The sequence below is a fragment of the Danio rerio genome, chromosome 12 (assembly GCF_049306965.1).
Source record: "Danio rerio strain Tuebingen ecotype United States chromosome 12, GRCz12tu, whole genome shotgun sequence".
Taxonomy (NCBI): domain Eukaryota; kingdom Metazoa; phylum Chordata; class Actinopteri; order Cypriniformes; family Danionidae; genus Danio; species Danio rerio.
In genome coordinates, this window is record NC_133187.1 from 21,453,920 (window position 1) to 21,468,234 (window position 14,315).

The 14,315-nt window shown below is 38.6% G+C and overlaps 1 protein-coding gene across 1 annotated transcript in view; it reads right to left on the minus strand.

Annotated features, from left to right (window-relative positions):
• Positions 1 to 10,490: 10,490 nt before the first annotated feature.
• The window catches only part of shisa9a (shisa family member 9a), a 77,329-nt gene continuing 73,504 nt past the window's right edge, over positions 10,491 to 14,315 (minus strand). Inside the window, 1 exon segment of the mRNA NM_001013509.1 lies at positions 10,491 to 11,278. Coding sequence (NP_001013527.1) covers positions 10,875 to 11,278 — 404 coding nt within the window. The 3' untranslated portion in view covers positions 10,491 to 10,874.

Genomic DNA, 14,315 nt, shown 5'->3' on the forward strand with positions numbered 1-14,315 from the left:
GAGGAACAGGTTGCTGGTTGCGCCCCTCTGGCTCAACCGGACCTGGATGTCAGAGCTCTCCCTCGCGATAGCCCTCCCCTGGCAGTCCCTTCGAGAGAGCACCTACTCTCTCAGGGACAGGGCACCACCTGGCACCCTCGCCGATCTTTGGAGATTTTTAGACGCGAGGAAGACTTAGGTAACCTCCGATTGCGGTGGCTAATACCGTCACTCGGGCTAGAGCCCCCTCCCCGAGCGCGCCTATGCCCTGACGTGAAGTCTATTCACTGAATGGTGTGTCTCTCGCTGAGAAGACCCCCGTAATTTGCCAGATCAGCGTTGTGCTTTCTTTACGCCGAGAGAAGTTGGAGAGCAGGCTGTCGCCCTCCACACTCAAGGTTACGTGGCTGCCATCTCCGCTCTCATAACGCGGTGGCTGGCAGCACCGTGGGAACGCATAACCTCATCATCCGGTTCCTCAGGGGCGTTAAGCGAATTAATCCACCCCGCCCCCTCTCATGCCCTCTTAGGATCTCGCCCTCGCTACACAAGCCGCGTCAGATCCCTTCGATCCTCGACTCAGTATATTTCTGTCCCTGAAGACAGCTCTGCTGGTCGCGTTGATATCGATTAGAGGGTCGGGGACCCGGAGGCATTTTTCGGTCAGTGACTCGTGCCTGTAATTGGGCTGGCTTCTCTCACGTCCTGAGACCCCGCCCGCGATATGTGCCCAAGGTTCCTACCACTCCGTTTTAATACGAGGTAGTGAGCCTGCAAGCGCTGCCCTCGGAGGAGGCAGACCCAGCCCTTCTTTATTGTCCAGTTCGCGTTTTGCGTATTATCCGGACCGCACTCAGAGTTTAGATCATCTGAGCAGCTCTTCGTCTGTTATAGCGGTCGGCAGCAGGGAAGTGCCGTACCGAAATAAGTTCCCACTAGATTGTGGATGCCTTTCTTTCACTATCAGAGCCGAGATGAGCCGCGTCCCCCGAGAGCGCGTGCGCACTCCACTCGGAGCTTCGCATCCTCTCGAGCGCGCGCACGCGGCGCCCCTCTAACAGACATCTGTAGAGCTGCGGGCTGGGTGACACCCAACACATTTGCAAGGTTTTACAATCTGCGAGTGGAGCCGGTTTCCTCAAGGGTATTAGGTAACCCTTGGTGATTGAGGAAACAATTCGGTAGGGTGTTGAAACACGCTTGCTGCGCCATTTTCCCTAACACGGAGATACGTGCGCCTTTTTATCTGTCAGTAAAGTTCCCCGTCAGGTGAGCCCTGCAGATTCCTCCGTGGCCCCCAGCACTGACTCAGCGGAGGAGTCACTTGCTGGCCCACTACGTTGTAGGTCTGCCCGCTGGTCAGCCCGCGTTTTGGGTAAAGGTGCCTGCTATGCGTGGTCCCCACTAGGCGATCCCATATGCTTATTCAGCCACGGTTAAGTCCCCCCCCCCTGGGCGGACCCTTGTCTTCCCTCCCCGCTAACCACTCTTTTGCTATGCGTACTCCCCCTTTTTTAGGGCTAGTCCATATGTAAATTCTGCCATCTATCCCCCCTTGGGTAACGGATGGCCTCCGCAGCGTCCTCCCTATCGGGATTGCACGCTTCCCAACGTACTGTCGTATTTTCCTAGAATTATCTAGATGCTCACGACTTCCCAAAAAATATATATAAATCCGTAAAACTTCTGTTGAAGTAGGATAAATTAGGGCCAGGGACACGTTGGAGGACCGCGCCCCCCATGATGTGGGTGCGTCACGCTTGCTTGACTATCTCCTCATCGGGGGTGTTGGTAAGGTGCAGTCATTATGGCGCTTTCAATGGGCTCCCAATGCGTGGATTTTACAATCAAATCCACTTATAGTGCTGAAGTTCCCCCCGAAGGGGAACGTTCGAGGTTACTAAAGTAACCCTTCGTTCCCCGAGGAGGGGAACGGAAGCACTATACTCCGTCGCCATAATGACTGTCCCTTAGCTGTTGAAAGTCTCTTCAGCTTAAAAAGGATAGCGTCTGCTGGCGCCAGGTGAGCTTATATACTCAGTTGATTGCTTATGCCGCTCACCTGCGCAGGCTTGCGCTGCCAATTCATTCTTAATTGGCCCGTTCAATACTCTTTCAGACGAGTAGCTTCTGAACCGAACCTCCCAATGCGTGGATTTTACAATCAAATCCACTTATAGTGCTTCCGTTCCCCTCCTCGGGGAACGAAGGGTTACTTTAGTAACCTCGAACGTTCTCGCTTTTAGTGCCGGAATAAGGGATGTCCTGAGAAAATTGGGTCATCTGATCACACTTATGGGTGACTAAAACAGGGCTATTCAATATTCTGATTGTGTTACAGCCACTCTGAGTCCCAGTTTAGCACCGACGTCACTATTTTTGAACAGCAGCGAACCGAAAGCTCAAAGCTCATCATAGCTCAAATTAATTATTCAGCCAACCAAGGGCCCCCTTCTTCCGTGAGCCCTGGGGCCCCAATACGGCCCTGATAGCATGTACAGTTCAAATAGCTTTATCATTTGCAAAAATTGTGCAGTTTGGTAATTAAATTGGTAGTGGATTTCAATCTCAATCAATTTCAATTTCAATCCAAACCTGTTGACATCAACTTGAGGGCTTCCATGGCAACTGTATATCAATTACCATAACCACGCCCCTCTTACCATTAGTTTGCTATGAAGGAATGATGCAAAAAAAGCCCTGCCCCTACTCAATATTTCAGTTGGAACTACATCAACATACTGAAATAAAAGTCACAGTAACTTTTGGTTCACAGTAAATTTAAAAGTAAAGTTTTGTGTGTCAATGAAGTGCAGCTTAAAATCCAGCATTAAATAAATATGAAGATGTATAGCTCTAAACGTTTGGAATATTAACAGACATTTTAACACATAATATGGATACAATAACTGAATGTAATTGTGAATTTAACAGAAACCAGGCCTAAGTAAATTCTGACTAAATTTAAATACTATTAAATGCCCAGTTTAGTATATCCTTAATAAATATCATTTGTTATACAAAGAAACTGCACAAAATAGCATTAACATTACAGTTTTAAAGTCATCTTATCAGTGACATTTCTTAAAATACTGCAAACAAAATGAATAGCATTTTACACTCTCAGATAAGGACAAATTGCAATACTGAAATATGGAAAAGAAAAAGATAAGCCCTTATACAGTATCTGATTAGTTTCTCGCTAACCAGCATAGGTCTAAATTATAATTTCCCTACTTCCAATTAATCATAACCTCATAACAATAAGACTTATCTCAGGCTCAGTCCATTAATCACAGTCAATATCATTTCCCAACCTCATTTCTGGCTTAATTGAAATTAGGTTGTGCGCATAATTTTGGAGATTCTTGACTGGAGTATAAAATGCTTCATACTTGTTGTGAATATCTTGTGATTTTTGGTTGTAGCCATTGCTTGTGCTTATAGAAGTGAAATAAACGATCATAGACTAATATTCATGCCCTGATTGGTTTATCGATGAAGCATTCATTGATAAAGAACACAGCTGATTTAATATTATAGACCATTTTGAGGGATGTAAACAAAAACAATGGTCCCAAAGTAATGTTTTACATTTTTGATTTCTATAGCTCCGTAGTATCCTAAAAGAGCCACATATTAGTAAATAGTATTATGATAGCTGTTTTAACATTAAGTTATTGATATGCCTCTTGTTACAGTTATAGAATAATTTGATAACAAGCTGGAAATATTTATGGGTCAATGACATCACCACATTGAAATGGTCTTTATATTGAATTACACTACACAGTTGCTAGAAAAAAAAAACTGTTTTAATTTAATTAAAGTTGTTTTAATTAAATTTTGGTAAAATGGAATTAAGAAAACATATGAAAACACTAACACACTGAAACCATCAGTTTGAAACGCAATGTAATGCAAATAGTACTGACAACAACAATGTTTTGAAAAAAGCAGGGCTTCTCAAAGTCTGAACTCCGATCCAGATAAGAATTTAATCTGGACCCACCTCCATTTCATATTTCAAGACTGCTAATTGTGTGTAAGGCGTGGATTTACTACTTTGAAAAAGCAAAGTAAACTTTTTTTAAAAAGTAATCTTTTTAGTTAATAATGCCCTTTTTTTAGTGATGGTTCACTAAAAGAATTCGATAATTTTCCTGATTTACAAGCATGAAAATTCTAATTTGGACCTTTAAATTCAGACTTTGAGAACCCCTGCCATAAATGAATCTTCCTGGCTGCTTCATGTTTAAAGTCATCAGTGTTTTCAGAGATTTTTAAGAGATTTTGTTTTGACAAGAGATATAAAGCTGTAGAGAAGCGGTCACATTTTGGGGTTCACTGACACATTTCTGTTATTGTCCCCACTATTTTAAGCACATTTCTATATTTGCATATTTGTATTAAGAGAATTTGTGTGTGTGTATCAATTTGTTGGTGTTTTCTTAACTTGCAGCATGTTGGAGCTCTCTCACGACCTCACTGAGTATGTTTACATGGACACCAATAATCAGATTTTAATATGATTGAGACAATACTCTGATTAAGAGTCTACCATGTAAACAGTGATTTTTGATTAAATTAATCCAATTAAGGTCATAATCGAACTAAACAAAAATCAAATTAAGTTAACCTACCAAGTCAGTGAAGGATCACAGACATCTGCATCGTGAAATGCGGAGGGTTTTTTTTCCATTCGGCCTGCGGTTTTAAATTCCATTAAATCAACACTTTTCCAGCAGTTCATACTCGCATCAAATATCTAGTATGTCACGGTGGAATGCATGAAACGTTCCTGAATGAAAATGAAAGTGTCAAACTGCAGTTAAAGCCGACAAATCAAAAATGAACCATCAAAATTACATGAAACTCTGGAGAAAACATGGATAGCGTGGTGACACGATGTTAATTGATCTATGTGCTATAACTAGGGCCAGACGGAATCTGCGGACGTTTTTTGCTATTTCTGCGGAAAATTTTGGTATAAATCTGCGGATATCTGCGTAATTATTTTGGAAGTATCCAGCAGAGTGTCATAACTAAAACCATAATATATGAAATAAAAAGTTATAAATTACTGAATAAAAACTTAATAAATTCAGATTTACACATTTACTCATTTAAATAAACAGAATTAATGATGGGCTAAAAATCTGCAGAAATCTGCGGAATTCTGCAGAAATTCTGTGGAAAATCTGCAGAATTCTGTGCGCGCAGATTACGTGTGGGCCTAGCTATAACATGTAAAACTGGATCATAAAAGGAACATTCAAAAAGCTATTCATATAAACACCTTAATCATATTGTTGTCTTATTAAGATTAATGCAAATAATTTGAATACTGATGTCCATGTAAGCATAGTCACTGTTATACATTTTATTGTATTAACATGGTTACTCACTGACAGCACTGTTGCCAGCAATTTACGACAACTGCCCCTTAACAGTAATTGACCTGTAAATGTGCTTACAGTAGCAGGTCCCTACCACAATTTAATTTTACAGTAAAATAGCCTCACCACTACTTCTTTTTATGGTAAAAACGCCATTTACCACATTTCAGTTTTATGACAGGTTTTGCTGTAGTTTTACTGTAATTTATTTACATTTTACACTAGCAGCACAAAACCTTTATTTTTAGTATTTACTTTTGAACTTAATTCCAAACAAATGACAACATTTTCCTTAACTTTCTTAGTTTTGTCTTCAACTATGGTAGCAGTACCTAATTACTTTGATTACCACAAATTACCACAAATTCCTAATTCCAGTAAGTTACTGTAAAAGGTTTAAAATGACATGCAGTACATATTACTGTAGTGAACTGTAAAGAATGTATGTGGTATTTTACTGGGTGTTTTTGCAGTAAATAACTGTAAAACTGCCGCAAAGTCTAACTGTGCCCAGTGAAAACCACAACCACTGTGATTTAAAATTAAATGTAAAAATTTAACTCATCTGTTAGTTTTGTCCACATTTTACTCAAATTTGGTTGAAGACAAGACAGCCGTTTAGAGAGTGTGTATTCTCTTTCTGATTTAAAATCACTGTAAAGCAAACAAATAATGTTTCATAGTCAATAGAAAAGAACATTTACAGATTTTATAGACCACTCTGGCGAGGAATTTTACATATTGTCAGAAATGGTGGCTTATTTGTACAAATTAATAGAATTTATTTCATATGAGAATGTACAACCTTTAAAAGGAAGCATGCCCCCAAACTCCACCCCTAGACCTACCCTTCATTCAGTGGTGAGCAAACTGTAGTAAAATGTATGAGGTCAAACAAATGAATAGTAATTAGCAACTAAATCAAAAAGTTATGAATTGCTTGAGATTGCGTTGCATTTTCTGCTTTTTTTTTTTTTTGGTAGATATGTCTTATTTAATGGGGCCGTCTGGCATAAATTATAGTACTGCATTGTACAACACCTACAGTATATAGAGCAATATAGAATTTGTTTTCTGAGGAGAACTTTTTTTTGTTATTTCTCTCCAGTTCATGCAGACCTAGAAGCCATTGAAAAAGAATTCACGCTCAGCCTGCATGGGCCCTCAACAAATAAATGCAGTCGACCACCCGCTCTCCAAATACATCGCCTCTGTATGCCGAACAGGCCGATGGTGATTCGGTTAACTAGGTCACCCGTACCCTCGATCTTAATTTGCCGAGCAGAACTTTGATTTCTGGCAGCTCAACAAGGCCCCCACAGAAACGGGCTCATTCAATCGCTGGCTGTTTCCAGGCACCTGTTCAGAGGTGAATGTGTGCAGCTGAGGATTGGATTAGCTGACTTATTCTTGCTCAAAGTGCCTGAATCAAATCAATCACAGCCTTTCCCGTCCCTGCTCCTCATCTGGGACTTCTTCCGAATTGCAGCAGATGAAAGACTTGCTGCCTGTTCCCTGGCTATTTCTAACAAAACACCGCCGCACCCTTTGATGGACCTCAGAAATTGGTGTGTTATGGAGTATTGAAATGCTTTTAGGCGACTGTTATACTCTGTACTTTTGTATTCACATAGGAAGGAAAATGTACATCCATAGCATGTTAGAAGAATCAAAGATAAAACTACTTCATCAACACTGTAAATATCTTTAAAATACACAGCACATTTCTGTTTCTTTTACATTAATAACTCTGTCTATTTTTAAGTTATACAAGTTTCAATGTGATGTTTTACATGAGCTTGTTTGGAAACACTTTGCTTGAAGGGGTTGTTCGTAAGACTGTCATGAAACCTTTATAATCATGATTTACACAAGATTTTATACATGCTTACGGCAGCTGTCATTAAGTGTCCTAAACTCAGTTATGTTATTTTAAATGCAAAGATGACCTTGTTTGAAATATATTTGTTATGACAATTTGACATAAAGGCAGCAAGGTGGCTCAGTGGTTAGCACTTTTACCTCAGAGCAAGAGAATTCATTCCAGACACAACTTCATATTTCAAGACCACTAATTGTGTGTGAGGGGTTAAACAAGTGGATTGACTACTTTAAAAATGAAAAAAGAAAACTTATAACATTGTTAGTTTTTAATACCAAAATTCTATAATTTTCCTTTTTTATGTGCATGACATTTATGAAAATTCAAATGTGGATGTTCAAATTCAGACTTTAAGAACCCCTGCCATAAATTAATGTTCCTGGCTCCTTCCTGTTTAAAGTCATCAATGTTTTCAGAGATCTAAGAGACTTTAATTTTTATTATTTTTTTTAATTGTTCAGTTTTTGGTATAAACAGGAAGCTGTCAACACCAATACATCAGCACTCTATTAAGCACATTTCTTTTTTTGCATGTATTGAGAGAATTTGCATGTGTGTGTCAATTGGTTAGTGTTTTCGGCAGGCTGCTTATTGCTCTGGTGAACAATAATCATTTTTTCATCACAAGATATGGAGCTGCTAAACTATCCATAACATCAAGCGTGTCAACTTTGTCTTCTTCCTCTTCTTCTGTGTTACAAGCGGGTTTGAGAAGCTTAAAGTTGTGTAGCACCATCTAACCTCGAGTGATTTTGCATACTCTTCAGCTCGACGCTAGTGAAAATTGATTGGGTGTGAATCCGGAAAAACGTCTTGAAAAATGCTGACGATAAACACTAACAATAAACGCAAACGAAAAGCGCCCCGGTGTGTATGAGCCTTAAGACATTTTATTGTATTTTTGTGGTATCTTACTTGCTGCATTGTTGCCAGCAAGTTACAGTAACTGTCCCTTTATAGTAACTTATCTGTAAATATGTTTACAGTAGCAAGGCCCTACCGCAAGTTCATTTTACAGTAAAATACCCTTACCACTACTTCTTTTTATGCTAAAATGCCCTATACCACATTTCAATTTTACAATATGAGTTTTTACTGTAGTTTTACTGTAATTTATTTACTGTAATTTGTTTATTTTACACTAGCAGCACAAAACCTTATGTATCTATTATACCTTGAGTATTTACTATTAAATTTAGTTAATTCCATTTTTCTCTTTTTTATTTTTGTTTTCAACTACCGTAGCAGTACTTGATTAATTTGAGTACAGTAGAATACTGCAAATTCCTAATTACAGTCAGTTACTGTAAACGTTTTAAAATGATCCACAATGCAGTGCATATTACTGAAGTGGGGGTCTCTGGTTTGCGTCCCGGCTGGGTCAGTTGGCATTTCTGTGTAGAGTTTGCATGTTCTCCCCTTGTTCGCATAGGTTTCCTCCGGGAGCTTTGGTTTCCCCCACGCCCAAAAACATTCACTATAGGTGAATTGAAAAAACTTAATTGGCATGAGTGTGTGTGTGTGTGTGTGTGTGTGTGTGTGTGTGTGTGTAAATGAGTGTGTATGGATGTTTCCCAGTTCATTCCGCTGAGGCGACCACTGAAATAAAGACTAAACCTAAGGAAAATTTATGAATGAATTTGACATAAACAAATACATGCCAACTTGTCATAAATCTGCCATAAAAATTATTGTCATGAAGACATTATAAGCATGTTATGAATTTTATAACAGCAACATTAATATTTTTCTTGACCTCAACTACAAGTGACAAAAGGTAAAATTTAAATGTCAATAAATATTAATAATGGTGTTATAGAATTATTATTTTACAGTATTGACACTTGTAAAGGGAAATTTTAATGGAAAAAGTTAACCCTTTCCAATAAATAAGGGATCAGCAAAATATGAATGACACAATTGTAATGGCTTCATGACAGTCATGTTTATGACAGATTTTTGACAAAGTTTTACTGTTTCTTGTGATGAAAGACATATAAATTGAAATAGATTCAACTAAAATTGTAATCAAGTTTTCATGACTATTTTGAACATAAAGAATTATAATAAAAATATATAAATAAAAGTGCAAATGAGCAAAAGCATGTGGATATCATCAAATTGTGAGGGGGAGTTGTCCATTTGTTATTACTGGGGGGATATTAGTGGCCATATTGTCTCCTCAAATAACTCCCTATGACAGTTACAGTAGTGTCATGAATAAATCTGCAACTTTTAAATACCATATGCATTATCAAGCATCTACAGCTCTGCTTACTGCTCATGCACACAACATGTCATGGAGTAATTGGAAAGCATGGAGCACACAGATTTTTTTTAGCAGGTGTGAGGTTGACAGGATCCATTCAAGACTAAAGTTATTCCACATGATCTGGTTTATCTGCAATCAGAGTAAAGTGCAGCAGCAGGTTGTGTTCTTCGTGCTGATATTTCCAGGTTTCCGCATTGCTGAATTGACTCAATTGGATACAACCAAGTTCATCGACCTGTTTGTGAAAACTTGGAACATCCTGTTAGCATCAAACACAACAAAGGAGAAGAAACACAAGAAATAATACAGATGAAGAGAATGAGGAAAGAAAAAGCTTATTTAATTCCAGTTTAAAGTACATCTTCATCTCCAGAACTAATCACTTCATTAGATAATGATGTAGCAACAGAAACATTTTCTCTCAAACCTACTACTGAACGAAACAGAAAATAAATCAATATATTTTAATAAATAATTGCTGAACACAATAACTTTAACCAGCTACTTCTTGGCACAATGTACTGTATAATCTGCATACATATACTGGCAATGGTATAAATATACGCTTATGGTCGCATCTGTTTGGGACAATAGAAATAATTAAATCAATAAAACGTACCTTCCATACGACACATTTGTAAAAAGTGCAAAAAACCTTACATGTGGCAGCAGATACACCTACTGATGACATTTTAACAAATATTTCAACATGCTCGTATGCGTTTGAGAGTACACGTAAAAAAAGAACGCCAAAAGAAGGAGACCAAACACGTATTTTTAAAAGTTGTGCCCAAATGTCCATGTTGTTTAACAGTGTTGCTCATGGCATGACAATGCTACTTTCGCATGAAATATTCAGCACATGTGACTCCATATTTCGAGCGTTCGGTTATTTAGTTATAATGACAAAACAAAAGGCACGGCCTCGATTCCACTCTCCCTCAAATCGGTGCCAAAGTTTTCTGTATTTTATTTCACATAAGAGCATCACCCTGTGTTTCATACTCCACGCCAGCCCTTTAATAACTAGGAATCAATAATACGGTATGTTTCATTTCTGTAATGTCTCATCTAACCGTAGCCGTTCTCTTAGATCTTATTGCTATTGATCTGAATCTTTTTCCAGTGCCAATTCTTTACATCAGTTTTCTGTAACCTTTTCATTGACGGAACACAAACACATCATTGTTACAGTGGATATAAATAGTGGCGAACGCTTTGAGTGTCCCTCATGTTATCGAGAGGGCATGACATGCTCACCCCTGATGTTCCTCCAGTCCACTAGGGGCAGTGTGGAGAGTCCTTTCGTGACAGGATTTCACTTCCGGCTCTCATCTGCTTCTTAAACAGTCACTTCAGTCTTACTGTTGGTTACAAAGTAGGGTTGCGTGGGTAAGTAGTGATGACTGCGGGCAGTGTGTAGCTCGTTGACCTGCTCCACCATGCACATCTTCCTGGGGTTGTAGGTTTTGCGTCGACCTGCAGTCTCTGCGGCCTCCCAGCTCCTCAGCATGCCTGGATTTGCGATGGTATTGGAGCTGTAGGCCATTGCGGGATGGGAAACGTTGCCTTTAATGCTTTTGGGCTTCTGTCCGTTTTGTTTGATGCATGGGACCTCTGTAACGTAAGTCGCAGTGGGCTCCACGTGCTCCATTCGGATTGGATGAAGCGGCAGGTTACCTTTAGCCGCAAGTTCGACCAGGTGGCGATGCTGCTTGTTGAGGAAATCACCGTTGGCTTTGGCGGCTGATGGAAAAATAGAGAAGAACAGTGAGATTAGTCGAATGAAATTGGTATATTTAATGAGAAATTGAATTTTTCTCAAGATGAAAGAGCTGGATCTGCCCTGTTCAGAAAGGATTACATGAAATTAGCCGACAAAAATCACCCATTACAGAGAGATGCTGAAGAAGGAGCAGGAGAGATTTTCCTATTCTTGAATGAAGATTTAAATATATGCTTTGGCACAGCTAGTTTAACACTTTTTTCAGTTGCTTAATTTGTTTCTGTGGAAAAGGTGGGACATTGTGTGCCAATGGTAATGTCTATTTTTTGTCAAAATTGTTTTCACTATATATAACATAGATATATTTATAAATCATACAACTATATATAAATTATGTGGAGTTTATTTAGGGCGCCACAGTGGCGCAGTGGGCAGCACAATCCTTTCACAACAATAAGGTCACTGATTTGAGCCCTTGCTGGGCCAGTTGGCATTTCTGTGTGGAGTTTGCATGTTCTCCCTGTGTTCGCGTGGGTTTCCTCCAAGTGTTCTGGTTTCCCTCACAGTCCAAAGGCATGTGCTGTAGGTGAATTGAATGCTAAATTGTCTGTAGTTTATGTGTATGAAAGAATGTATGGGTGTTTCCCAGTGTTTGGTTGCAGCTGGAAGGGCATCCAATGTATAAAACATATGCTGGATAAGTCGGAGGTTCATTCCGCTCTGGCCACCCCTGATTGATAAAGGGACTAAGCCAAAAAGAAAATGAATAAATGAAATTTATGTATAAACTAGTTTTGAGAGGATCACGTGCTTATGATCGACCATGGCTGGACCTGCATTAACTATCATGTTTCTTCACTCAGATGTTCTCAAAGCCTCTATAAACAAAGTCCCTTTAAGGAAAGTCATTTCACTCAGCAGCCATCTTTGAAACGTCTCTCGGGGATTCTGTTTGAAAGGGGAAACACAAATTCTCCAAAATTGCTTGCCAAGCTTTTGATTAAATTTCATATTATGAATTACCAATAAAATTAAACAACAACTGTGTCTTCAGTTTCATTTCTAAACATTTTAATCACACAAAATCTGTAGAAACTCACGTCTGGTCCAAACCCCTTCCTGAAGATCTGTCATTCTGTAGTAATGCCGTTAATTTGCCATATTGACCATTACTCTGTTCCTCATTTAAAACTACAAAAGTGACACGACTTAGCCTTTATAAGGGATTTTTAAAGCACAAATACTCCTCACTTTAGATTAGGTCACAAAACTGGATGAAGTTAAGTCAATAAAGCGTTTATTTACATAAAAAGTAAGCATTACTATATGCCTGAATAATAAGATATATAACCGTTGATTTCAATAGTTTATTAGTCATTTACTAGCAAATTCTGAATGATCTTTAAAGAAACAAATATGCTTAAATAGCTGGTTCGTAAATGATGCAATACTTAATTTAGTCATTAACAATTAATCATTAACAAAGTATGAAAGTACAATTACTAAGCACATTATAAATGTGGTTGTTAGTCAAGAATAGAGCATTTGTAGCTGCAGTTATAAACAGCTTACTAACGACTAATAAAGTAGAGTTAATGCTTTACAGATAATGAATTTATTATTTGATAATGCTTAATAAATGATTCATAGTGTGTAGTTATTATAAAGTGTTACCAAATTGTTATATGTGACTACTTTTTTTACTGAAAACAAGTCTGTTTTAATGGATTTCTTCTGTTCTTTGGCACATGGCAACTGTGTTTTTGGGACTTTGAAAATTATGATGTTTTAAATGTGCATGGGACATGGGAGGTGCAGATTAACACGGTCAACCACACAACAATGGTGAATATGTGGTAGTGTTGTTGTTACTCAAGTGTTTGCTTACACTTCATCAGCAAAGTGTAAATTGACTTTACATTACAAACAACAGAGAAGACATATCCACAAGAAGTTTGGCCAGAAGAGAAAAGGTCATGCCCAACTGAGCCTGGTCTCTCTTGAAGTTTTTTCCTTCACTTTGGTTAATTGGGGAAGTTTTGTTCTTCACCATTTTCGCCACAGGCTTGCTTGGTTTGAGAATTGTGGAGCTGTGCTGTAATGGATTTGCTCTTCAGTGTTTAGACTTTCGGCAGTGAAATTTAAAACACACTGAACTGAACTAAACAGAACTTCAACTCTAAAAATCTGGACTGCCACAGTTTCAGTTTACTAGAACTTCTATGTTAACTGCTTTGACAAAATCTACATTGTAAAAGTGCTATAGAAATAAAGCTGAATTGTATTGAACATGTCATACACACATGGCATATTCTACAATCATGTTGTTAAAAAAAAAAGTTCTGTCTGGATCTCGAATATGATTGGCTACAGCCTCTTTACCCTTTGTGTATTAATCCGCTTACATACAGCCAGCAACAAGCAGACACTACAGTTTGACAAATATTACTGCTGTTAGGCAACCAAATATACATTAGAGGCTTTTTTAGTTGAGGTAGTAGTTGTTTAGATTGAAACTATGCAGTTTATTTGTAAGAATAGTGTCTATTTTAAAATATTTACAATTTCTGAGAGCTCGGCGCAGCCAAAGATGGTTGACGTTGTCTATCCACAAAATGGCGCCAGAACCGCATAATAAACCCTTGCTCAGTGTGTTCTCTTGAGCCCGAATTAAAAAGCTGAAAAACTGAAGCCTTGTGGTTTTTAAGGTGGACCGGATAGAGTTAATAAGACGCTGCGAATAAGAGGCTGGATTCAGACTTGCCCCTCCTTATCGCAAACACAACAGAAGTCTGGTGAGAAATCTCTTGTGATTGTGAATAAAGCAGTGTGATGAAGTCATTTCATGTCACGTTCAGCCTTATAATCTTAAAATGTGAGCACCAGAGCACACACCAGAAGTGCCGCTTCACATTACGCTATAGAGAATCATTCAAATACTAGCTCTAAAGTGACATTGGGGAATTACTAACGGCTTTTGCTGTTTTGAAATCAGCTGCAGATGTGAATGAATGGCGGAAGAAAGTAGTTCCTACTACAAAAGGGTTTTAGACTCTC